At 47.2% G+C, this 27390-nt stretch overlaps 1 protein-coding gene and 1 non-coding gene across 2 annotated transcripts; both read left to right on the forward strand.

Annotated features, from left to right (window-relative positions):
- Positions 1–3118: 3118 nt before the first annotated feature.
- LOC135817422 (tyrosine-protein kinase Fer-like) lies at positions 3119–25880 on the forward strand. Its single transcript, XM_065330601.1, has 17 exons — positions 3119–4000; positions 6918–7067; positions 7617–7753; positions 9996–10160; positions 10882–11019; positions 11280–11402; positions 12454–12508; positions 12911–12981; positions 13157–13343; positions 14287–14388; positions 15370–15510; positions 17318–17503; positions 18217–18399; positions 19656–19906; positions 23318–23549; positions 23978–24074; positions 24601–25880. The coding sequence occupies exons 1-17, from the start codon at positions 3749–3751 to the stop codon at positions 24771–24773; spliced, it is 2643 nt and encodes an 880-aa protein (XP_065186673.1). The 5' UTR covers positions 3119–3748; the 3' UTR covers positions 24774–25880.
- Positions 8032–8115, forward strand: Trnal-cag (transfer RNA leucine (anticodon CAG)). Its single transcript has one exon. It is a non-coding gene; the product is annotated as a tRNA-Leu (tRNA).
- Positions 25881–27390: the final 1510 nt, after the last annotated feature.

The raw sequence follows: 27390 nt of genomic DNA on the forward strand, positions 1-27390 counted from the left end.
ACTTGGAAGAATTAGTATGTATGCGAAGTGTATCGGGGAATGCATGCAGGGCGATAGTGCGGGTTCGAATCCCAGGTTTAATATGTCTTTAAAAAAAAAGGAGAAATTTATAAGAATTTATAACATCTCTATGCTTTTCTTGTCTAGGTCATCAAGGCAAAAAAGCATAGCGTAGGGCCCTGAGCTTCCAAGCTGTCTCGTTACGTTGTGCCTTTCTGCTTTATCCTATGTGTTTTGGTCTTGGTCCCGCATGATCACTGAGGGTTTGGCACTCCAGCGACCTGGGCAAAGGGTTGTTTTTACGAATTTTATGTTCTAACGAATTATGTTGGAACCGGACCTGTAAACAGTTGTGTAGACCACGTTTCGCCAGGGGATTCCAGATTTCTATTTACTAACGGGAATTATGTGCTAACCGGACTCGTTGTAACGAGGGAGGACCTGTAAACCGAAATTTCCAGTTGTCACTTTTAGTATGTTCCCTAAGTTCTCTGACTGATAGGCGATTCACAGGATGCGTTTATCCCCGTTTGTTAGGTGCTCGCAGCAAGTCAAACGTGAAACCGCAGTTCACACAGCCGCGTGTGGAAGCCAGAGCTCCCAGAAGTATAATAATTATGGTGAGTATACGGTGTTACTGTGGTGATACCATAGTGGAATGAGTACCCAAACTCCAAAGGCAAAGGGCCAAACAACCAGGGTTCAAGACTACTGGACGATAGTACGGCCTCGCTGGCTCATCATTGAACTGTAAAAAAAAGAGTTTTATTCCTTCTCCTTTTCATTATTCTATATTGGTTTGGAGAGACTCCCATGATAGGTATCCATTTACCTCTGGAGAATCCGTAAATAAACAATACAACAATACAAAAGTGCCCCGGCAGATGAGTGCATCCGCGGTCAAAATGCTCATGGACACTTTTGATTCCCGCAGACAAAGTTTGGTTGCTTGAAGGAATATCTCCGTGGTGATTTCCCTGTAAACTAGTGCCGTAGTAGTAGTGGTGTACATGGGTAGTCGGGGTAGACAGGTACATAGTAGTAACAAGAGCACATAAACCAGAGTGTGCAACTGTGCATACCAGATCTGAAACAGCGCAGTTCGTGCACTACGTCACCCTGATGAGGTCAGCCAAGCCGCGACTTACGTACAGCTCAAATTTTCATGATTCATAGCCCGGAAATCAGCCAAGTTGGCTTAATTTTAGATGTCCAGTTTCAGGATTTCGGTGTTTTATGTGACTGTGTATCACATCCACCAACGAGTAAAGTCACCAGGCTATCCGTATCAAAAAACCGAAATCAGGACAAACTCAGTGACCTGCACCAACGCGACTGGTTACGCAACTTTTCACCGTACCTGTGGCTTACCATGCCATCAGAAATGACGTACTGCACGAATTACGCTCCCACAGGAGCCATCCCGAGTTGCACACTCTGGTTTATGTACTCTTGGCAGTACCTGAAACCCGAAGTCGCAGATGACATCATATACAGTGCACGAATACAAATTCATGTAATACTCCACATGTCTACCCAGTGTGTAAGGGAAGGGGTGCATTGCGGTACTGCCATGGAAACATTACCCGATAGGGTACCCGTGGAAAACTGCCCGAACCCGATAATCGAAGAAAATGCTACCCAACTCATCCCTACTGTAAACGTGGATTTGCCTGTCTTGTGAGCGAGCTACAAGAAACTGACAGTTTGGATTCTAGTCCTAGCATTTATTTTAGCCTCTTCAGATTTTTCTTCATTCATTTCTGATTCCTTTTCTTAGTTGAGGAAATAGTTCTACCGGTAAATCCCCAGCCTATAACCATCATCTCGTGTGCTCTGGATGGCAGTCGTGAGTCAGTCAAGTGAGAATTAGTTGGCAGGAAAACCGCAAGCTCCCATGTAGGGTCTAGGGAGCAACACACACTTCCCCTATAACCATCATGGCAAGAAAAATTACAGATTTTATACTCAGTGACAGTTGTGTCGTGAGCAATGAATAGTGCAATACATAGCGGTTTGTGTAGGAGGAAGTCAGTCTGCTACAAGTAGTATTCTCACCACCATGATCATCAGAACTCAAATTATTTGCTCACGAACTCGCCAGTTTTAACCCAGGTAGTAGTACTCCCTGGTTTGAACAAATTCTGGCACTGAGTCCTGATGATGGTAGTGAAGAGTACAGTCAACTTCGCTAATAACGACTGCGGATATAACGACAGAATTTCCATGCCCAGAACAAAGTTCCATCCAACTGTAATACATATAATGAGACTTCGGGTATAACGACACTTCGCGAATAAGGACACTTTTTTGATGCCCCACCGAATATCGTTATAAACGAAGTTGACTGTATAGCATTTGTACACGTGCATGGTCGTACTTCCTTGTACAGACTCCATTACCATGATTACTCCATTACTCGTTCACCTACTAGTACAGTAGTACTAGTACTCAGTACTAGTAGTATTCAGGCCGCGAACAATTTAAAAACAATCAGACAACGCGAGACCACGAAAACGTTACCGACGAGGGTCGCCCTGTCCTGGGAATCAAGGGCCTAAGTCCTTCCATCATTCATAGCGATTTGGGGTTCTCGGCCGCAGGAAGCCCCTCCTGTTCAAGGCTTCCATGGGGATCGACCATGACACAATAATCAAACTGAAATGTTCTTCTAGTACACTGTCTGTAGTAGTGTTTAGTACTAATACTAGTCATAGTAGCTGGGCGCAGTTCTGCAGACATTATACATAATATTATACCGGAAATGGTTTTGGATAGATACAATAGTTACAAAGAATGAGATGTGACAGCGCACTGCATCATGCTCAACTAACACAGTAACAGTAATAATAGAACAAGGGGAAATAATTGAAGACTGAGAAAATGAGGGCCCATGTACAGCGCTACAAACGACCCCTACAAAAATATTGATAATGCCTTTATTATTCTCCAAACTCAGTTTTCACTTCTCCAGTTTCGATGTGCGGCCTGGGTAGACTGCCCCGGGGTCATCCTGGCACAGATCACTGTCATGTCAGGGTCAGTGTTACCGTGTCTGTACCTGTGTTACTCACTCATTCATACTCATACTCAGTCATAGCACACAGAATAGAACAAGAGGATCCGGATATCTACGACTACGTATCCCCCTGCGGCTCTTCTGGCCGTTCTGCGTGCATGGCTGAGCTAACCTGGTTGACCCAGGATGTCACCGTGCACCATGTAGACGTCTAGACATAGACATAGGCATAGATCTAGCCAGGCAATGCAACAATGCTTGAATGATCTGTACAAAAATCTACACACGCTAATCAGTATCTGTATGCGCTGCACCGTTTGATAAGTGTATGAGCAGCGCTATCATTCTTCCTGCTCTGCTCGCTAGAGTTGAGTGCTGGGTGGTCGTTTCTGCAGCCCTGAAATGGCGTGCAAACGCATTTGGAAGTGAGGCCAGCTGCAGGTGCCTGTGTGGAGTAGCCTCCTGTCCATGCCCTGACACATGTTTGCAAGTTGTAGCAGCAACAGCGAATGCAGCCAGCATTTCTAAAGTTAGTTCGATGAATGCTTGCACTTAGTCTTAGTTGCAGCAAAGTTCCCATCAATCCAGCATCTGAGACGGAAACGCAAGGCAAGATTTATCTCGCGTCTCTGCTCGTAGTCAACTTGATTTAGTTGGAGCAAGCTGCCACCGTCGTCTTGCTCCCGGGTTGCCGTTTCCCTGGCGAGTACTTGGTAGAGCTCCGTGGCAATGGCGGCTATGGATCAGGCCCCCAGCTTTGGAACTGACCTGATAACGCGCCACGGTAGCGAGGCGCTGTTGCGGCACAATGACGAGGAGATTCGCCTGCTGGAGTCGATGAGAGCCTACATGGCCAAACGTGCTAAGGCTGATCAGGACTACGCCAAGGAGCTACTGAAGCTCCGTGCCGATCGCAGCACTGGTAGTCATCTCCATCGGACGGAGAGTAACGCTACTGAAGAACTGAACCCAATTTTCAAGGTGTGTGCATTTTTTAGTTCTTAGGACTAGGAGTGTATGGGATCTGCACTCGTCCTTCCATCAATAATCTCTTGAGTGACAGATGGGGTGAAGACTGAAGTTGCCTCGAATGAAACACTCATGTTACATGGTCATCGTGTAGAGACGGACGGTCGTGTACGATGTAATAGGGTGCTGGGGTTTTGTTGAACAAGAACTTCCCGTTCCTGCTGGCTCTCAGTTGTATTCGATTGTGTTCGTCAGATGATGTGCTTCACGGTATCGCTAAGTAGTTAGAGGATGATTCCTGTAGCAGGAAGTATTTCTTAGCGCATCAAGCATACACGTGTTGAAGTAACTAGTTTGAGCTGCAAGCACACACTCAGGTTATTGCGGGAGATGGCTTTTGTGAAGTATTATTATATAAAAAGAGCACTGTCGACCTTTCTGAATACAATGTACCTGGTACATGTATTTGGGACTAAAATGTATATGAAATAGTTAGACTTTTGTTTATGTGTGGGCTGGCTCTCCCCTGTACACATCCATAGGCTGTAAGGCCTGGTTCATTGCGAATGGCAGATACCGGTATCAGACCATGCTCGTGCGTTGTGCACGCAACGGCGTTTTGCTCGTCGCCAGTGCAGTGATGTAGGTGGTCTGGTCCAGTTGGGCAGCGCCACCTGGACTCCAGAAGCTCGGCGCCGTGTGGGTGCCCCGGACTCTGCACTTCTAGGAAGTCACTGCGCGGCTGTGTGTGTGTGTGTGTGGGGGGGGGGGGGGGGAGATGTCAGAAAAAGGTGTTCACAGTTGTGCTGTGCGCTGCGTTCTTAGGTCGCGCCGTCGTCATAGATGAGTCATATCCCTACGCTACTGCACTGCTCTGCAATACCATTGCTTTTGCTTCGTCCTGTCAGGGCAGAGGCTATATCCGATACTCGTTAGGCAATTGATAAAAACCAATTGCTACAGCAAACGCTTTCTTATAGATTAATTACCGCAATAATCAATGCAAGTTGCGCATTGATTACACACACCCACACACACACACACACACACACACACACACACCATCGGTCAGGGTTTGACGATGCACAACTTAAATTATAGCGTTAGTAAAGGTACACCGGGGAAGTATGGTCTAGGATCAAATCTCACTAACAGTTACTCGTAGTCTTCAGTGTGCTGAGTCGAATGGTCTTGGTCTGAGGAAACTGATCCGCGCCCTTCCTCCTTTATTCCCGAACAAACTCGTCTCCTCCACCGAAACTAGGTGACTGTGCTCTACTAGATGGGGATGCATATGCAAAATGTCACTAAAAGTGCCATTTCGTTCTTATAAAAGCACAGATCAACGCGATTAGCCCATATGTTATAGTATTTTGGACTTTGAGTCGACTGGTTTGGATCCGAGAAGGCTGGCCCTGCAATGCACAGTTCGGCCCTTATTCCAAATCGAACAAGATTGATTAATTCCAATCACTCGAGTCGAGCATTGGTGTGAAAGCTACCGTCGCTAACCTTTCTTGTCCACATGCATGTATGCGGGCATCATAAATCGACGATTAGGAGACAGGAGTGGTGCTTTTGGTTAGTAACACAGTTTGCACTGACTTGTTATGTCTCTCATCAGTGGAGCTCATAGTGCCTGGCCTAACTGATCGGAGTGAAGTTTGGTGGACAACAAAGCACATATAATCCGGCTGAAAGCATCGAGTTCAGAGTGCCCTAACAAGGAGACACAGAACGAGCTTCACATGAGGGCACGTACCGTATATTGCGGAGTATATGCCACACTTTGAACACGCAAAATTCACCCCCAAAAAAGGGTGTGCGGCTTACACTCTGATGATCAACTTACCGGTGATAAATACGGTAGCTGTCTGTATTTCGTGGCAAAAGAAGGGGGTTGCGGCGTATACTCCAGTGTGGCTTATACTCCAGTGCGGCTTATACTCCAGTGTGGCTTATACTCCAGTGTGGCTTATACTCCAGTGTGGCTTATACTCCAGTGCAGCTTATACTCCAGTGTGGCTTATACTCCAGTGCGGCTTATACTCCGAAAAATACAGACAGTAGCTTAGACTCTAAGCAGAATAAGTGCTCAACCAAGCTGAAGCAAGGGAGCGTAATGCTATTGCGTCCCTACACGCATATGCCCACATATGTACTGAACTCTACAGACAGCAAGCTACACACTTCTGTACACTGCACATACACACGCCTACGTATGGACAGTCACCCAGACAGCCACTCAGCCAGACACACACACACACGTGTGTCACTCATTATCACATCGGGATTCTGAGAACTTGATCGCACCACAGTACATGCATGTGTGGAAGTGCACACCCGGTACACATCAGGGTGTGTGTGTGTGTGTGTGTGTGTGTGTGTGTGTATGGATGTGTGTGTGTGTGTGTGTGTGTGTGTGTGTGTGTGTGTGTGTGTGTGCCCTTATGGGACCACATAGCTAGTCATGGAAGAAGGAAGTGAACACCCGGTACACATCAGGGTGCGTGTGTGTGTATGTGTGTTAGGCAGTTATCTGGCGCTAATCTTGATCTGTTTCATTCAGATATTGTCCGCTATCGTTGCTATAAGAGAAAATCTGTGGGTGCACATCCAGTGCATTTTCAGAGTTGCGTGCTTCTTCTCTTAAGACAAACGTATATACATGATACATGGTGTAATTATAATGTATGTGTGTGTGTGTATGCGTGTGTGTGTATGCGTGTGTGTGTGTGTGTGTGTGTGTGTGTGTGTGTGTGTGTGTGTGTGCGTATGTGTGTGTTTGCACGTGTGTGTATGCGTGTGTGTACATGTTTGTGTATGTTTGCATGCATGGGCAAGATACCTCTCTGCTTCTTGATGTGGGCTATGAGCATTGTCTTACGGCTGCCTTATCTTATTGTCATTACTGATTGATTTTGCACAGGCTTGGCACATGTTTCAGTCGGAAACTGATCGTGTGTCAACATTGATTTCGCAGCACTCGCAATCACTCAATGCAATAACCGTCCAATCACTTGACAAGCTGCTCAATAGCAAGAAGCAAGCCAAGAAACGCTTTACAACTTGCAGACAAGTAAGGCACGGATGGAAGGAGAAGGAAATAGAACATTTAAAAAATAGGATCATTTCTAGTTACTTGTGCTTTTTCTCGGATCTGATTTAGGATATGGAAGGGACAAAGGGTGACCTTAGCTTAGTGGTATTCGGCAGTGCTTCACAGCATTCCATGAATTCTATGTAAGCACTGTTTTCATTTTACTTTGTAGTGATGACCTGTGTGTGTGTGTGTGTGTGTGTGTGTGTGTGTGTGTGCGCGGGTGTGTGTGTGTGTGTGTGTGTGTGTGTGTGTGTGTGTGTGTGTGTGTGTGTGTGTGTGTGTGTGTGTGTGTATGTATGTGTATGTGTGTGTGTGTGGGGGGGGGGGTCTGGTTGTTCGTGTCTGGGGGGGGGGGGGGTGGGGTGCTTGTGTGTGTGTGTGTGTATGTATGTGTGTGTGTGTGTGCGAGCGTGTGGGGGGGGGGGGGTGTGTTTGTGTGTGTGTGTGTGTGTATGTGGTGTGTGGTGTGTGTGCTGTGTGTGTATGCCCATGCATGCTTTTATGTGTTTGTATTTGTGTTCTCAGGATGTCGACGCAGCGTATGGCAAAACAACTGAACGTGTCACCAAACTCAAGAAGTCCTACAAAGCACTTTCAATGGACGTTTCGAAGAAGAAATTGGACTTTCAGAGATGCGTTGGAATGCCCAATGCCGAAGAAAAGTAAGAGATGATTTACCAATGAAAATGCTCCAAGCTTGTCTAGTAGTATAGTGCTGCTCATTTGAATCCGATTGCACAAGTCCGGTTCGCATCAGTGGGCGCTGTGCAGCCCGAGACCTGAGAACAATGGGATGTGACTTGGTGCAGGGGCAAACTTGCCGCACGCAATCGAATCTCATTGACCAGCATTGCAGTATTTCAGTCTTCCGCTACTTTGGTCGAGTTTGGTCCATGTCGAGTGAGTCAGGACGACTTTCAGTGCCATCACTGGTGTGTGTGTCAGGATGGCCGAGTGGTCTAAGGCGCTGCGTTCAGGTCGCAGTCTACTTCTGTAGGCGTGGGTTCGAATCCCACTTCTGACATCAGTTTTTTTGCTCTTCTCGAGCCAGAATGGAAGATTTGGTTCATCAGCGAGTTTACGCTTCACGTTTTTTCAATTTCGAACGTGAGAAAAACGTGCGTTGAATCGCTTTTTTCACCTTGAGTGAGAACTAACGTCCGTTGAATCGCTTTTCTCACCGTTAGTTGGCCTTCTGTCGCGTTGAAATCTCTTAAGTTGCAACGTGAGAAACGCCAATTTGGCCGTGAGATCTCACGTTTAAAATTGAAGAAAAATGTGAAACGTTAACTCTCTATTGGCTTACAAAAACTCGCCCATGCAATGGTGCATGGCAGTCTAGAAGATGCTGAATGTTTGTGATGAATGGGCATTGCAAAAGTGACAATAGCCTGACTGTTCTCCTCTGTGTGGGGCCCGTGCATTGCGACCCGCTTTGTGTCCTGACTAATGAGGTCTTTTAGGGACCATCGCAAAAGTTCGCAGAAGCCCCTGAAACGAAGAGCATACGTTTGGGGGGGAGGGAGTCGGTGCGAAAATCGCAAACCGGGCTTCAATTCAAAAAAGTATTGACGACATAAAATAGGAGCTGTAGGATTAGCATGCCATCACAGCGGGCGTAGATCGCTTGTCAGGACGCGTAGTCCATTCATGCAACTTCGCGTGTCGCGTAGCTGGCTGCCTGTACCCTGTGTGTAGTCTAGTACCAAGACTCAAAGAGTCCATAAAACGCGTGGTTTATGGACACTTGCTAGTACTAGTACCAAGAGTACATAACACTGTTTATCTACTCTTGCTAGTACTAGCAGGGGTTCATAGGGTTTATGAACCCCTGCTGTATTATTATAATAATTATTATGTGTGAGCATCCAAGTGAAATAATGAAGGCCATATTGTGACTGTCGTTTCGTTTGAGGGGGGAGGGAGGGGGGTCAGGCCCGAAACTCACGGTCTTCGTTTCGGGGGCTTCTGCGAACTTTTGCGATGGTCCCTTATCCCGAGGTGAAGTCAAAAGGGCATGCGTGCGATTTATTGTGTGCACAAACTTTCAACGTGAGGACAATTTGCCACCTCTCCCCGGCTCTTTGGTCGCCTCTTTTTAGTCTATCAATAGAGAATCCGCACTGAAATTCATAACCTAGATACTGTAAGGCTACACATTTTCGGCCCATTCAAATGTCGGCCTCCCAGGGCTAAAACCCATTTCGGCCGCATGAATTTTTCAGCCCGGTATACTGCTGCCGCATGTATACACTGTCGCACTGAACCGTGCAAAACAAAGGTTCAGCCGCAACAGATTTTTGGCCAAACCTGAACAGGCCGAAAATAGCCGAAAATATGCGCCGAATAATTGTTGACTTGGTGGGGTGTAGGAGAAAAGCCATGTAAATATTCGCCTTTTTTTCTTCTGTCTTCTGGTCAGGTATTCAGTGGGGGTTGTAACGTTACCAGAAAAGCCATATAGACATTCACCTGCCACAATGCAGCACAAATCTCTACTGTTGCGTTGCCAAGTGTATTAGCGCTCTAGTGTGCTACATGTATACCTATATAGCATTGCACTATTCCTCCACCCTTTGCCCTACACGTTTAACCCGTCGACTTTCTACGCGTCGATATGTAACACTTTTTTTCTCTTACAGGCAAGCCGATTTTTTTGCCACCTCCTTTTCGTCGCGCTATTGAAATGTTGTACCTCCATCATGTCTGCCCTCTTTTCTGAAATCCCCCTCCGTATATATTCTAGTGAATGCTAGTCTTGGTCATATTACATGTATGCTGTCTGGTGAGTGCTTCTTAACACGAAACTCTGAGTAATGGCGGAAAAAGACTTGGTTGTGTCGTTGCTGTGTGATCAGTGTAAACATTCACCATGATGTTCTCTATTTGTTTTCTTCTGGTCAGGAAGAAGAAGTATATAAATGGAGCGGTGAAGCTGTGCAAGTGTCACAACGAGTACTTGCTGGCGCTGCAAGAGGTCCAGGAGCATCAGGAGGCGTATCGCACGCGCATCCTGCCATTGCTCCTGAACAACATGCAGCAGATGTGCCAGGGACACGCACAGCAGTGGTTAGTTAGTAGCACTGGCGAGGGTCTTGAGCGTATGTTTGTGCCTTCTTACTCTACTTTCTTGTCACACGGTATGGCGATACAGTAAAACCTGGTTTAAGCGACCACCCCACGGTGTGCAAGCAAAAGCAGTCCTTAAAGCCAGGTGGTCTTTAGAACCAGGTCCCACAGTGTCTGTGTAGAACTGTCTGTGCATGGAAAAACGGCCGTTTAGAGCAGGTGGTCGCTAAACCCAGAGGTTGCTTACACCACGTTTTACTGCAATTCCATTCGCCATGGGCCGACAGAGGACTTCACCAGCTTGATCAATGTAAAACGCGGCTTCATGGTACCTTGCATACTCACTGCTGCCTGATACTGACTACTCTTCGCCCCAAATCCGTAATTTATCTCCACACTCCCCAAATAATCATTCCTTGCTGTGAGCAGCTCTGCCCGTTTGGTTACACATTGAAGAGTTACAATGACAATGACAACAACAATGACAGCAGCAATAGAAATAACGACGACGACGACGACGACGATGATGGCTGCAGTAGCAGCAGCACCACCACCAGCAACAACAATGACAACAACAGCAACAATGACAACAACGACAACGACGACGACGACGACGACAACAGCAGCAACAGCAGCAGCAGCAGCAACAACAACTACTACTACTACAACAATAGGCGCTGAATATTTTCTTGATGCTGTCATTCTGTGTTACAATGTGCAGGATGGATGCAATGACAGACAGTTTGGATAACATCGACTGTTGCCGTGAAGAGTATCGGGAGATCTACAGCCGTCTCCATGCCACATTGGAAGAGCTAGACCCTCAAACCGAGTATAATTCGTTTATCGAGAGGAATGGGTGAGTTGAGACACTCGAGAAACTACGCGAGTGACCTGCAGCTTGCGTCGAAATTTGGAGTTTTACGCCAAATTTGACATGAAATTGAGCGTCACGAAACGTTTTCATGGATCTGCATGTATCAGCCTCGGACTTGGAAGGAACGAACACAAACAGCTTGTTGTGGAATTTCACGTGGAGCCTTGGCATGATATCTTAGATGTGAAAAATGCTTGTTTGGCGTGCTCTGACAGTGTGTTCCTCTTTTCATCTTGTAACAGTGGTAAGCTGCCCCCTGCGGAACGCTTCACCTTTGACGAGAAGCTGCTGGACCATGGTCCGGAGAATGCCAGCTCCGATCACCTGGTCATCAACAACCTGACACAGCCGCAGCTGGAAGAGGAGTAAGTACCTCATTATGTAAATGGTTGAAAGATAGCTGGCTGTAGTTTTTCCATAGCGGGGTGGGCGTGGTGTCGATCTCTCCGATCTTGCTCGAAATCTGCGGCTAAGTTTCCTTTGGGGTCTATAACGGCCATGTGAAGGATTTTTTGCACAGCTTACAGACACCGTCAAGCTGGGGTACTGTGTGAGTGCCTGAGTGCATGCCTACAGATGTGTGGTAGATCATGTATCATTCAATGATGGTGTACCTTTGTCGTGTATGGCGTATAACATTTCTCTTAGGTTTGTATGAGAAAGGTCCACCTCAGGGGCGTAGGCAGGGGGGGGGGGTGCTTTGGGTGCCAAAGCACCCCCCTCAAAAATTTCGACCATGGGTCTGGTTTGGCATGCATTGTTTGATCAAACAACCGCGACTGCCCTCAGCCCAGACTGGGTGCATGCTACGTAGATCTGCGAGCACTGCATTGTACTACACGGGCTTGCACTTTTCCGTTGCAGTCAGTGTGCAAGTAGTTACTCCATGCAGCCGCGTGGCGCGTGGTCCGGCCTGTACTACCTACAGCTAGCGCTAGCTAGCGCTAACTGTAGCTGACCACGCGCCACGCGGCTGTCACTGTCAGAACCAAGGCAAAGGTTTCATCACTTACCGTACATGACAGATAGATGCATGGTTCACTGGTTTCGGTGCCTTGTCTCTGCTGTTTTCCGGGCGGCAACTGCGCTTTCAAACTCATACCAGATTACAGCCAGCGCGGAGCGCTTTGTTTGGTTTGAGTCCTGTTGCATATCGGAGTCCCGGCTTTGTCCTCTTGCTTTTGGTTGAAAAACTTGGAAGTTTCCAAATTGTTGAACGCTTAGTTCGCCGGTCCTGTCAGAATAAGCAAGGGCTCATGCTTGGGAGATGTTCACTGCTGAGGTTGGTTGTGCTAACAAGCGTTAGTTGTGAAACCCACGTTGCTTATAGTAACGGATTCGAGCTTGTGTGTACATGTATGTACACCTAGTCGTCTCTCATAGAATGGTTATTACAATCTGTGGTGTGCTCTCCAGCCTTACAAAGAAACAGAAGAAATTGGACGACTTCCGGAAAGACCTACAAAATAAAGTAAGCAACACTCTGCTGTGTCCTTTGTCTTGCTTGCATTGTCGGTTCCTGGAACTCTCTCTTTATGCTGCACCACCTATCGTCAACTGTTGCTCAGGAAGGCAATGCCATCAGCCTTTCTTCATGAAACGTGGTCATCATAGACCGGTGTCGTCTTCAGTTTGCCTCGTGAAGCACGCAATGTGGCCTGTGATGGATGATAATGTGACGACTGGTGACTTCTTGTATCACTTGTCACATACTTGTCATCTGTGAGAGGTCATGCTGTTGCGGAGAAGCAGCTGATCTGTTTCCGTAGTTCAACACCGCTGGACCCGCACTACCACCACAGTGCGGCAGCCACTCTGATGTTGTGTGTCGTACCTGTGGCTGGCTATTCGTGTGTGTGTGTGTTGTATGCAGACCGATGAGTTGGATGTGGTTAGAAACACGCAGGTCGATGAAAACGTATCACCAGCTGAGCAAATGGAACAGTAAGTACTGGTCACTGAAATCCGATCGCATTATTCAGGTTTGCGCCGTGCACCAATGACCATCCCAGTGCTCGCAGGTCTAGGACTGCACTGCACCGGCGTGTCATTCACTCGCTTGATCGGCTTGCATTGAGCAGTACTGGATGTACCTCGTGTTCTCTACCTCTTCTCTCAGACATATGAACACGCTGCGAAAGTACAGTGACTTATCGCTAGAGGTGGAGCAGCTCTGGCTCGAACAAACCAAGCTGGAACTGGCTGTTACCACTGTCGAAGCATCCCTCAGTAGCCTCGATGGTCAGGCAGCCCCGTTGTTTGACGAGGCAGTGGGCCAGCTCGACCATCAAGTACTGGACTCACAGGTACAGTGATTTGTGTGTGCAATACTGTAGTACTGTCGTGGACTGATTGAAATCCGATGGGATTACCGGTTGTGGCGCCCTTACTGATTTTAGCGCAGACATGCACTGTAGTTGGCAGATACACTGTAAATAAGTGTTACAGTGTTGTTAGGTACCTCCTCCCGTACAGTGTGTATAAATGGTCCAGCAGTGACTGCGGGTGCAAGGCCAGCGCCCAGTAGCCGCTTGACTTCTCGACGGACGCCAATGTTCGCTACAGTACTAGTAGTTGGCACTGAAATGCCTTTGATTGCAGTTAAAACTGCTTTGTCCTCCTGCACGGTGGATAGCTAGTACACCCGGTGCACTGCTAGCCGACACTATTAGTGTTTTCACTTGAACTATCATTCAGTCTCATTGTAATTCATCCGGCAAGCTGTATATTTTGCCCTTGAGAAGCCACCTGTACTTGGAATACGTCGCAAATGACACATTCAAATGAAAACATCCAACAGATAGTAACCCAATTCCTATGACTCAAGCTATAAATAATTCAGCTTGCTTCAACAGGCCTTATCGACCTTTCTTGAAGCCAATGCTTTTCTGGACGATATCGGGACATGATCAGATCCTTTCGGTTATCTTGTGGGGGTAGATTGGGGTTACTACCTCGATATTGGGGCAGTCCCACCCGGGATGGTTGCCAGGTATGGTAACTTGGGAATATTGTTATCTGCTATAGAGTCATGCTGTAGCTCAGTTGGTTAGAGCATTGCTCGCGAATGGCAAGGTCCCTGGTTTGCTGAGTCCCGGTGGTGTGACTGATGATTTTTCTTTCTTTCATATCTGGCTTGCAAGTGTTGAGTTTCGGAGAGAAGAGAGCAGTACGTGGCATGTGGCCTCTTATTTCCTAATGCTATTCATCTTTCCCTCAAACCAATGGATATGTTTTGTGCCTTGTTAGGATTACACGAATGGTGATGCCGCTGGAGGAGCACTGGGAATCGGTGGTCCCAAGAATCGTTTATCCGGCTTTATAGGTGGTGTCTCGTTTATGACGAAAAAGGTAAGGATCTAGATCGTAGTTTGAAGGAGTTCATGAGCTGTAGTACACACACTACTGTGTAATAGTTGTGTTTCCTTATTTATTTTACTCCCTGCTTGTATCTATACCAGTAGGAATATATTTTGTGTTGCACCAGTGACTGAAGAGTACTGTGTGCTATTGTTGGTGAGCAGTTGTATGTCTTTGTGATTAGCTGTGCGATCCCTCTGAAAGCTCTTCGGTATTCGATTTGAGCACGAAAAATATCCTTATGGGTGTTAGCTGTGTTTGTACATACAGGTATGAGTTGTGAGACTAGACATTGCGTTATCACATTGGCATTCGTTGCCTCATGTTGTTCACAGAGAGAGAAAGTGCTTTGCTTTTCCAGACTATTACCTGCTGTGCACATGCCATTGCTGTGACTCTGTGCATAGAGACCTGAATTTACACAATTATAGCCTGTAGATGAGCTACTTGCCACGGTTTCATGGCGAAAAACACAGGGTTTCATGGCGAAAAACACAGGGTTTCATGGCGAAAAACACAGGGTTTCATGGCGAAAAACACAGGGTTTCATGGCAAAAAAACAGGGAGTCATAGCAACTAGAAAAACAACAAGGGTTAACAATGCGGGTGTCCGTCCCGGGCCACCCGTCCCTGGTCTCCCTTGGGGCATGCTCGCATTATGGTGTCGCTGGATTGGGCCGCATTTGGGGTCATCAGGTCAAGGCCGTGATTGCGAGTCGCATAGCCCGTGGATCACGTGAAACTTCCGAATCAACCTATTGACACACAGCTAAATAGCACAGTCATTTTAGCACTGATTGATGGGTGTTACCCCCTTTCTGATGTGCCATTCTTGTAATGGTTGGATCACTTTGTGTGTTTTTATGTTTGTGTGTGTGTGTGCGTGCGTGCGTGTGTGTGTGCTTATGTGCACGTGTGCACATGGGTGCGTGCATGAATGGGTGCGTGGACGTGCATTTTTGTCCATACTAGATGAAAAAGTTTGGCAAAAAGGCCGGTTTGAAATCCACGAAAAGCAGCCACTCAGCCGTGAGCGGTGGTGCCCCATCACCAACCAGTCCTGGCATGGATATGGATGATGAATTCGATCCCAGTGATACCGAGTATGATATGGTAAGCCAAGCAGGATCCTGTTGTTTACACGGACATGCTTACCTCTGTGGTGTTCTAAGGCATGCTGAAAGAGGGCAAAACGGGAACTGATTGTAACTGCCGGTCTCATGCTGGACGACATCCCGTTGACCACACGGTGCCCTGTTGTGCTGTTTTTGATAGGTTTTCTAGTTTGTAGGAAAGCTCTGTCTGCTACACACTATATTAAGTTTATTTATCACGGTGAGAAAGAACTAGAGAGAGATAGGTGTGTGAGGGAGAAAGGAAGAGTCGTAAAGAGAAAAAGAAAAAGCTAGAAAGTATGGGTGGCAGGGTAATAATAATTCGCCACATTGACGCAGAGTAATGTTGAATTTACTGCAAGATGGCTTTCTGTACTCGTGACTGGTTGGATCAATGGCACTCTTCTTCTCTGTGTCCATGGTGTGTGATGATGACGGTGGCTGGCCTCATGCTTCCTGTAATTCGATTGCACGCCATGCCCATGACCATGCCGCTGCCACCACTGGCATCCCTGCTGCTTCCGACGGCAGATAGTAAGAAACCGCTGCACTTCTCGTTCACATTCTGTCACCTCTGATGGATAGCCAGAGCACGTTGTTTGACTGTGCACGTTGCCTCTGTCACTTGCACTCGCAGCTTTTCTCCCTGCTAGTAGTCGTAGATCTGCAGGACAGTCTTGAACAATCTTGGCATTGCAAATGTTTTTGATTAAATTTTAATTGCATATCAGTTGTGGTTGACAAGGACATGCATTTAGCTGCTGGCCAAGGTAGGAGTTAGCAGGCTAGATTAGTAGTGAGTCACGCAGTGGGGAGACAGGGATATATAACGCACTAATTATGGACTGTGAGCATATTCAGGAGGTTTCTCAGTGGCACAACTTTGTCAACGTCAATTATATAAGTGCATGGTTGTTTTTAACAGCCATTGTTAGTCTTAATACCAAAGTATGTTGATACTGAAGAACTCTGACTTTAGTGTATCGTTATTTTGTTGAACATAATCAGTCAACACTAACGACTAATGACTAATCTCTTCCAAGTTCCAACGTATACACAATGCTGGTAGTGTCGGCGTAAAGTGATAATGGGTGAGATCAAAAGTGTTAACGTACAAATAAATTGCAGTGGACGCTCCGAGGCCCCCCCCCCCCCTGGTTTCAGAAGGGCGTTCGATCTCTGTCTCCTGCACTGCTTAGTAGCTATCCAGCTAGGATTGATACGGCAACATGCAATGCGTGCCTAAAGCTCGAAACTGCTAAATACTCCATAAACTAAAACTATGTTCATAGTGAGCGATGCTGGTACAGAAAAACATCTAGTCAAGTTCTATTTGTATAATAACTAATTATTCACTGCCCGATGGAAGCAGCCACTATTTAGGCATTAGCCAACTATAAACCGAATATGTTTTCCTTGTTTCGCAAATGAAGTATATCATTCTAAGCCGTCCTAACCAATTTGATAATCTTTAGGAACATAAACGGTGACATGGTATTTTGAAAAAGACGCCATTTCCGTCCAGACCCATTCTGCACTTGTAGAGTAAAAGACCTCAAGTTCAACTTCTGCCATAATCTGTTCAGGACTGTTCAATGATATTAGTAATACATGTACCTGTCATGTCTGTCATCCACATGCACCCTCCTGAAGAGGCATTGATCCTTGGTAGGGGATACTTACTTTGTTTCAGATTACATCAGGGGACAGGAGTTTCTTGCTCAGTGCTCAGTGGTCATGGCACTCTTCAAGATACAGACTGCACATGGTGTTTGGGGCTTTGTCCTGTCTTATTGCATTCGCAGCCCGAATCTCACGCCGGAGTCGAGGACGAACCCTGGTACCACGGGGAGATCAGCCGGCAAGAAGCGTCGGGTCTGCTGAAGAAGCTTGGCGACTTCCTCGTGCGCTACAGTGCGGAGAAGGAGCACTACACGCTAAGTGTCAAGATGGACTCGATAAGACACTTCATTATCCAGCACAATGATGAGGTAGGATATCATAGCCAGCGCCAGCACCAGCACTACAATTCATGTTAGAAGGAAGTACAGTGAAGCATGTGTAGGACGACCGCTCAAGGGACCTTCGAAACGTGATATCTGTTAACAGCTGGTGTCCTTATCCAGGGTAATTTGACTGGAAATAGCATCCCTCGGTCCTGGTTACAGTGGTCGACAGGTGGTCGCCATATCCGAGCGGTCGCCATGACAAGTTTTACTGTATGTTATCCTTCCATATTTGGACTCGGATACTGAGCCAATAAATAATTCAAATAGAAGAAATCCCGTAGAAACGAGTTATGAAGCATATGCAACTGCTTATTATCTTGTCACAGTCGTGGATAGTTGCTTCATATTAAACTCGTTTCCATGTGATTTCTTCTATTCCATATTTTGAATTATTATTTTCGTAAGTCTGGATGCTAGGGATGATGGGTGACAAAATGGCTGCCTAGAAGGGGGGGAAGGTATTGACTATGGATGATTCCAGGATAAGAAAATTCAGGCAAGATTTAGTAACATCAGGGTTGAAGCCGGAGATAAACGGAGGGAGAGGTAGAGGGACGGGGAGGGAGAGAGAGAGAGAGAGTGTGTGAGTAAGCACTTACTTCACTACTGCCACACTTTCGGTATTTAGTGTGTGGATTGGATTTGATATGTGGTCATTAATACAGAATTTTCTCTGATTGTTCCTCTGTTGCCAGGGATTTCGGTTTGAAAGTGATGCATTTGCATCCATTCCTCTACTCATCGATCACTACGTGAGGAATCGCCTGGCTGTGACGCAGAAGTCGCAAGCCACCCTAAAGCAGCCAGTGAAGAAACCGGACCTGCGCGAGTACGAGATACGACATGACAATGTGGTGATTGGGAAAAAGATTGGCAAGGTGTGTACCCTGCTGTGGATGAATGGCCTTCAAGTGTGCATGGTGTCATCTTGGGGGGGGGGGGGGGGTACAAAAGTTGTACAAAGCTTTGTGTAATTCATTGATATACTGCAGGACCATTTCAAGCCGGTACAAGAGGCCGGTCCGGTTGGTCTGGCCAAGGCCGTACCAACATTTTGGCCACCAACGTGTTTTTGCTGCTGGGGAGGTCATGTGTACACCCTCCATATCATACACAAACTGTATGAAAGGCTAGGGTATACCCTCCATATCATACACAAACTGTATGAAAGGCTAGGGTATGGCCGGGCCAATTGAAAACTGCTTCTGCCAGTGGTGTACTGGAGAGCCGGTAGATACAGGTGAAACCTGGTTTCGGCGGCCACGCACGGTTCCAGCCCAAAGTGGTCTTATAAACAGGTGGTCTTTCAGAGCAGGTGATCTCCCTATGTGGTGATATTGGTATCAAATGAATCCTCGCACTGCATGCTGTGCATTGGTGAGGTGCATAACTTGAAGGGGGAGTGATATAGTGAAGTATTGATACATGTACATCACTACACAGCACTGTACTACATGTACATGTGTACATGTACATGTATATGGTGGCACTGAGAGACAGCACAAGAAACCAGAACCAGAGAGAAGCTGTACGTTGTTGTTGTTTATTTGAATTCGAGAGACCATACAGCTAAGTAAGGTACAAAAAAAGCCCAACCTTGCCCTGCCAGTTCTTGGACTTAGGCGGGTCGCCATGGCAAAAACTTCGCAAAACTTCGCAAAACGATTTTCAGATCGAGTACTGAAGACGTGAAGTGGTCGTTGAACTGGCGATCGGTACCAGTTGTAAGCCGGTCGCTAGTCGCGTCGAGCGAGTGGTCGCTGAATGCGAGTCAGAATGTACGTGAAACGGACGGTGCCAGACAAATACGGTCGTCCACAGCAGGTGGTCGCCGAGTCCAGGTGGTCTTTGGAGCAGGTTTTACCTGTATAAGGATTTGATGGCTACTGCTCCCTGCTATCACCATTGTAACGACTCTCTCGTGAGCTGTGAATTTTTATGTGGAGTGTAGACACCCTCCAAGCTAATGAAAGTAGAGTTGGCCTATACTGGCTATAGAGAGGGTCCCTGGTTCGAGTCCTGGTGGTGACAATCAATTTCTCTTCAGTCTTTTCCCTTTTCAATCTCCCTGACTGATGAACATTTAAGGACTTTTCAAGTGCTTTTCCACCTGTGTTCTTTTGGTTTTGTGCAGGGCAACTTTGGTGATGTGTTCAAAGGATATCTGACAACGCATAACATTGAAGTAGCCGTGAAGAGCTGCCGCTCCGAAGATTTCCCTGACAAGCAGAAGTTCCTGCGGGAGGCTGAGATTCTGAAGCAGTACCGACATCCCAACATCGTTGAACTGATTGGCGTGTGCGCGGACAAGGAACCTCTTTACATTATCATGGAACTAATGCCCAATGGAAACTTCCTGGAGTTTTTACGATCTGCCGAGGGAAAGTAAGTACAAAAGCACAAAAATGTTACTTGGTCTGCCCAGTTACAATTGGCGCTTATCTTCACACTTGTCTCGGGAAGGAAATACGAATATTTGAAGCAAGCCTTGATCACAAAGCACTATGTACATGATTATTTACATGTCAGTAAGCAACCCAGTCAAAATTCAAGCAAGTTACACATCCTCCTCGCCACTATCGTCGCTGGAGGAAGAGCTCAAAACGTTCGATCCGGACAGCTGCTGCACGTTTCATAGCTTGTTCCACTTCTCCTAGTCTCGAATCATGCTCAAAGGTAGTGCGTGCCTGTCACCTTGCCGATCAGAAGCTGAGTGAGACTGCTCGCATGTTGGCTCTAAGTGTTATCCCCGTTCGTCGCAATAATGCGACTGTGTTTGAGACAAAAAGACAACGCCATATCAGTGTCCTTTTTTTCAAATCGCCTCTTGCATTTGTCTTACTTGCTGATCAGCACCCACGCGAGCCGCTGGTGCTTGTACATGCAGCGCAGTGATAGCTTCCGCTTGATGTAGCACCTGTGCGTACTGCACCTAAGTCCTAACGCCGTGCACCAGGCTTTTCGGCTAGTTTCCTGAAAGTCCTTTGCACGAGTGTTTCCCTCAGGACTTGGTGTTTGTTTTGATTAGCTCCTTTTCCCTGTCCTCTGTGAGCTTCAAAAGTGTGTCCGCCGGATTGGTCTCACTTTCTGGAGATGTCGACATGAGCTGCAGTTTCTTCGTCAGCGATTTGCTGGTTATAGCCCTTCACTAGGCGCTGTACTGTGCAAGCACTGAAATTCAAGCTCGCGAAGCGCATTTTCAGCTTTTCTATACCTCCCCGGGGTAAACAATCCTTGCCATCAGACAGCTGGAAGTAGACAGAAACTGTATTCTCCTTCGCTCTGAAATGCGAACATTCTGACCTATTTTACGGGCTCGAGCGGAGGTTGGAGTGTTTTCTTGCGCTTTTTTATTTTTTATTTTTTTATGCTGCCATGTCCAGGGCCTGCTCTAGACATTCAACACAGCCCGGTCAGAGTGTACCTGGCGCATGCAGGCCAGCCGGGTCAAGCCGGGTCAGATCATCTGGCAGAAAAACAACCAAAAAGCCTGCTCAAAACGCAGGGAAACAGAAAGGCGAATTTATTACCGGAAATCGAAAATTTTAGAGAACAAGGCGAACTATCAAAGTCCGCAAATGTAGAAGGTAAACGACATTACGTGAAGAATGCAAAGCAGTTCCATTGGATTCTGATTTAACAATTTGAAAAAAAGGAACTCTGTTTTCTAATTAGTGCTAGTAGCAGGACGAACATGTTCACATAATAGAGCACTGGGGGTGCCTGCAGCACCTTGTGGAGTGGCTGCTTGCTGCCACTGCATCACCTGCATGGCCAAACCAACTGGCATCTGCTGCACCATCTGCTGAAAGGCTTCAGCAGACTGGAGAACTGGTGGAGTTGCAACTGCTGCTGCTGCTCCTGCTGCTGGCGCTGCTGCTGCTGGCGCTGGCGCTGCTGCTGCTGCTGGCGCTGCTGTTGCTGCTGGCGCTGTTGCTGCTGCTGGCATTGCTGGCATTGCTGCTGCTGTTGGCGTTGCTGCTGCCGCTGCTGCTCTGGGTGTGCGGGCCAGGTCCCTCCGTTCAGACGAGGTTGAGGTTGCAGTCCTAGTGCACCGAGTCACCTCAGAATGCCATGCAGCCATAGCCTTGTCGTAGTTGAAGTCGGCGACGACAGGAACATCGAGCTTGATTGCCATGATCATCTCCAGAATCCTCGTCGACAGCGAGTTCCGCATCGCCGTCTTCACAAGCTTCAGCAAGCTGAAGTCTCGCTCGCATTCAGCAGTGGACAGGCAAACGGCCAATCCCCAGTCAGCGATGTGCGCCAGGTTCGGGTAGTCTCCAGCATGTTGCTCGGCGAGAAGCTCGAACATCTGCGGGACGCCTTTCGAGGCCCGAAGGTTCGGGTGGGTGAGACTTAACGATTAATTGAGCGGATGTTGAAAGCTAGAGTGGAGCCGAGCAGCATGCCGATAATTCGAAGCAGTGGGTTCTTACCTTTCAACCACGCATCGCGACCAAATCCACCGCCGCTCGTCTTCCTTTGGAAATGCGTCTTGCACAAAGCGCATGACATGGATAGACTGGCATGGTCGTAGTCCAGCCAGGGTCGACCTTTCTTCCAAGAGTCTTGGAAAGCGTGAGTTCTTTTTCTCTTCGCTGCGGGCTCCATCGTCCAAATCACCAGTCGGCTGAAAACTTGCAACTGTGTCAAAGCTATAGCCAAAGTTACGCTTTTGACTGCCTGCCCCATCGACTTTGAATGTCCTGACTTCCTGCTCGCCGCTGGCCAGATCGCGCTCGAACCAGTTGACCCCAGTTGACCCTAGCCGAGTTTCTGTCGCTTGTAGACTGTAGTGTGCACGGTTGCGCTAGATTTGCAACAGATGGGGTCCGCGAGTCGTAAAATACCGGTATTTTAGGAATCCATTGTCAGTTTGAGACATTTTTCAGCCGGGTCAGAGTGGACCCTGTGTTATCTGTTCAGCCAGGTCGTGCAGTTCCCCAGCCGGGCGCGTGACCCGGCTGACCCGGCTCTCCAGCAGGCCCTGATGTCGTCGGATGCAATGGTCAATGGTTATGTTCCGATGGTGAATCGGTGGTTCCATGCCGTGTGACACAGGCAGAACACCGAAAAACCAAGTGAGAAGATAAGCGCCAATTTTAACTTGGCGGAACAAGTATGAGTTATGACGAACTATCCACCAATGTAACCAGATCATATACAGTCAGCGAGTGCGACAATGTCTCAGTACGCCTTGTCAATCTTGTGCCACGTTGTCGCACACGCTGACTGCATACGATCTGGTTAAGTTGGTGGACAGTTAGTCAAAACTCGAAACATTTTTGTCCTTCTCCCTTTTTACTGAAATTGTTTATGTGAGCTTTTTTAAAGTGTACTCAAACTATTCCAGACTGGGGATGTTGCGAGCAATCAACTTTCAAGGAAATCTGAAAGTTGGTTGGGAGCCACATCCGAGCGCCCGCTCTTTCCACCGACTTGACTTGCTGCTTGCCTGGTTTTAGACTGCCAACCATAGTACACGAAAGTTCATCGAAGAAACCTGCTCACATTACTTTGATCTCAACTGTGTTAGTCTAGCCAACTATAATTTCTGACAGTGCTTAGGCTAACTGCTTCTGGCGTGGAAACACGTTAGAGATTAAGTTGAATGCGCAATCCGCTGTGTTGCTTATGACCTTGTTAATATGATCACATCTGCTTTTCATTGGGTTGAGGGAAAGGAGGCAAACGGGAAAAGTCTGAAGAAAAAATTGACTGTCACCACCAGGACACGAAGCAGGGAGCCTCGCTTATGGCCAGCGATATCTGCTCTTCTGTGGTGTTTACCAGGCGTCTGAAGGTGAGCCAGCTATCGGAGATGTGCGTGGATGCCGCGGCAGGCATGGTGTTCCTGGAGCAGCGCAACTGCATACATCGCGACCTGGCTGCCCGCAACTGCCTGGTCGGCGATGGCAACATAGTGAAGATATCCGACTTTGGCATGAGCAGAGAGGAAGATGATGGTATTTACACCGTGTCGTCTGGACTCAAACAGATCCCCATCAAATGGACGTCGCCCGAGGTCAGTAATACACACAGGCTATGCAATGGTATGGCTCGTGCAGTCATGTATTTCTCCTTGTCTATTCGTGTGTGTGGGGGTTAGCCACAGCGACATAAAAACGTTATCCATGTCCAGTGACTCGTGACTTTGGCTATTGTACCTGCTACCTGCATGTGAAGCCTACATTGAAGATCTTTGTTTGTACATTCACCATCAGTATGCTTATGCAGTGCATACATGTCCTCAAGATGTTTGTTTGTTTGTGTGTGTGTGTGTGTGTGTGTGTGTGTGTGTGTGTGTGTGTGTGTGTGTGTGTGTGCATGTGTGCGTGCGTGCGTGTGTGTGTGTGTGTGTATGTGTGTGCGTGTGTGCGTGTGTGTGTGTGTGTGTGTGTGCGTGTGCATATGTTTGTACTTGTGTGTGTGCATCATGTGACGACGATGCAGGCACTCAACTATGGCCGATACACGACGCAATCAGACGTATGGAGCTACGGCATATTGCTATGGGAAACGTATACCTATGGCAGTGGTCCATACCCATGTTAGTCAGCATCTGATAAAGTTTTCCTGTAGCATAGCTTGTTGTAGGGGTGAAAGTTTGCAGTGAAATCCCGAGTGTGAGTGATCTGATTTTCTTTGATCAAAGATGCAAGTATGTGTTCATGCCTTCAAGCCCTACGGGTACGATTGACAGAGAATGCCTGAAACTGGATACACGCCCGAACGGCACAGAATAGGGAGGTGTGTTGTGCAAACCATGAGTACTGTGTGTACGTGTGTATGTGTGTGCGTCTGTGTGTGTATGTTTGAGTGTGTGTGTGTGTGTGTGCGTCTGTGTGTGTATGACTTTGTGTGTCTCTGTGCGTGTCTCTATGTGTGCATACACACGTGTGTGCGTGTGCGTGTGTGTGTGTGTGTGTGTGTGTTTGTGTGTGTGTGTGCATGTGCACGTGATGGCATGTCTATGTGTGCATGTGTTTGAGTGCATGTGTGCGTGTGTAACATCTTGAAAACTGACTCGATCCCATAACCATTCTTCTTCTTTTTTTGTCTTTTTCTTGCTATAGCTATGCAGAACCGTGAGACACGTGAAAAGATTGAAAGTGGCTATCGTATGCCCAAGCCAGACCTTTGTCCTCCAGCTGTCTACAAACTGATGCTTGCGTGCTGGGAATACGACCCGGATAGCCGGCCGTCATTTGCGGAAATCTACGACAGGCTGTACCAAATCTCTCACTGACCTCGTCCTGGCAGCAGAGTGTGTATGTGTGTGCACATGCGTGGATGTGTGGGTATGTGTGTGTATGCGCGTGTGTTTTTGTGTGCATGTGTGTACGTTTGTGTGTGTGTGTGTGTGTTTGTGTGTGTGTATGTGTGTGTGCGCGCACGTGCGTATGTGCGTGTGTGTGTACATTGGTTAAACTGTTCCGTGAGTACCTGATTGTACCGATGCACTTGGAAAACAGTGGCGGCGGTGTTTTCTTCTATATTCACGTTGCTGCTTCAAACATACCCTCAGTCGTGGTGCACCTTGGCCTCTCTCCCTGCGTCACGTGTTGTTGTCTGCAGGGTATTTATCTACACAGATCAGAACTGCCATCGTAGTTCGTTTCGAATCGTTGCTCACCTGTCACCCCTCCTTAGAACGTGTGTTCAATTCAGTAGCCGAGTAGTTATACTGCTATTCTTTCCAGTGCATGCCGCGCGTATGTGCTCTGGCATAAATACAGATTTTGCTGATGATGGCTTCTGTGGTCGTTCTCATGCGCTTTGGTGTACTCTTGAGCAGCTCTGGCTGGATATGTCAGCGTGCACGTGCATGTACGGTGCACTGTTTTTGTCTCCCCGGCAGTCTGACTCAGCTGTGCCTTTCGGAAACCGAGCCGCGTAAGCTCTTTACAGCGTACTCGACGTGCACAGCGTGTGAAGACAGTATTCGTATTCCATGTAGACATCCGTCGTCTGTACGCTTCTGGCTGTCTGTACACCTATAGCTGGTTGTTATATACGCATTGCCTATATTTTATGCCGCCCTCTACCCCAGCCCCTTCCCCTACATGTTTGAGACCATAATTTTCTGTTGTTGCATGCCGGGGGATACAGCGTTTGCTTTCTACTTTCCTTGGCCATGTGTACCTGCTTCATGCGCTCAAAACCAGACATAGCAATGCCGCCGGCACTCCTTTACTGCTAGCACAGTTTTATTCATTTCTTCTTGATTGACCTCACGGAGGCTTGCCTCCTAAGATAACGCTGTCTTAGTACTAGTAGGCTAAGTCAGTTGCTTATACCGTAATACGCCTGGCTTGACGCAAGTACTCTAATTTCAGAAATTTTCGGTGCTCAATATTTTCGGTATGAGGGCAACAGGCTAGGTTAGGCGAACAGAAATTTTCGGTACAGAGAAGCAGGTCGCTGTTGGAGTATGTGTGTTAGTGTTTGTTCAGTGTATTGAAATTTTAGGTGTGAAACAGACGCACCGAAAGTACCGAAAATAAAAGTACACCGAAAATTTGTGAAATTACAGTAACACCCATCTAGGACTCAGTAGTGACCATGGTGACTGTAGTGGCTACTTTGGTGTGCGTGTGAAACATTCCAAGCCAAGTTACGAGTTTTCTGAGTCTACCCATGTTGCACAGGGGGGGGGGGGGGGGGATATGTTCTCGTTTTAAGTATTTACTTGCTTTAGTGGGAGACCGTGAATTGTCACAATGTGTGTGTACTGCATGCTATCGGCCAATCAAGCTACATTTAGACACAGCGTATCTCGGTAGGTCACTGAGGGCGAATAGAGACCAGCTTTTTTCTGTCGGCGTGTAAAATGAATGTCCATAATGTACATGACTGTACTACCGTTTGCTATCTGACCTCATCAGGCTCATGTCTATCTTTTAAATTTATATATACTCTGACATGAGGTCAAGATAATAATATTATTCAATAAACCACCCTTTCAGGTGATCTACAGATATTTCCCCTCGTTTGACTGTCCCCGCGGGAATTTGCGGAAAAAACTCCCGAAACCTTGCGCAAGAAATTGCGGCAGAAAGTAACAAAAAATGCGACGAAATGTGCGGAATGATGCAGAACTTGCCAGGAATTCACGGAATTATTTGCAGAAAATTGCGGATTTGAGCCAAATCAGGAAATTTGATGCATCGTATATCTACTGTGCAAATAACCTACAGGATCATGGAAAGAACTAACTGCGTGAAAAGTGCATAACAATGTGAGATGTAGTGCAACAAAAAAACGCGGGAAATGGCGGATTTTGCTGAAAATCGCGGGTTTGGGCCAAAATCGCGAAATTTGTTGCATCCGTGGAATCGCGATTTCCTGGAGGGACAGGTTTGAGGGGATTATGGCTCATAATCCCCTCAAACGAGGGGAAATGATATCCGAAGGAAATCCTCTGGATCACCTCGGACCCAGTCCTTCTACCAAGAGAGCTAGCTCCCTTGGCTGCTGCTTGAATATGCAAGAATGGGCTTTCCAGATAAGGTCTACTCTAGGCTAGCACGGAGAAGTGCATGGATAGTTGTCAAAAGAAAAATATGTCCGTTCATGTTCCTCTGTACACAGTGGAGTCCTCGTTGTTATCGATGATTGTGCTCTAGCTCTATGCTGGGAGGGCGGCTCAGCCGAACAGCTTGCATATTCCGACCATGCTAAGGAAGTAGGGGTGAAACGGTTCGGGTAAGGAACCGGTTTTGGAACCGTCAGCTGAAAAGAATCGGGTACCCGTTCCGTCAAATTTCGAACCGAAACTCGAAAAATCTCGTTCTCGTACAAATACATGTACACGCCAAGTCTACTCAAGATTTTAAAATGTCTTACCTTACGATCACCGCCCT

Source organism: Sycon ciliatum, chromosome 5, assembly GCF_964019385.1.
Source record: "Sycon ciliatum chromosome 5, ocSycCili1.1, whole genome shotgun sequence".
NCBI classification, from domain to species: Eukaryota; Metazoa; Porifera; class Calcarea; order Leucosolenida; family Sycettidae; genus Sycon; species Sycon ciliatum.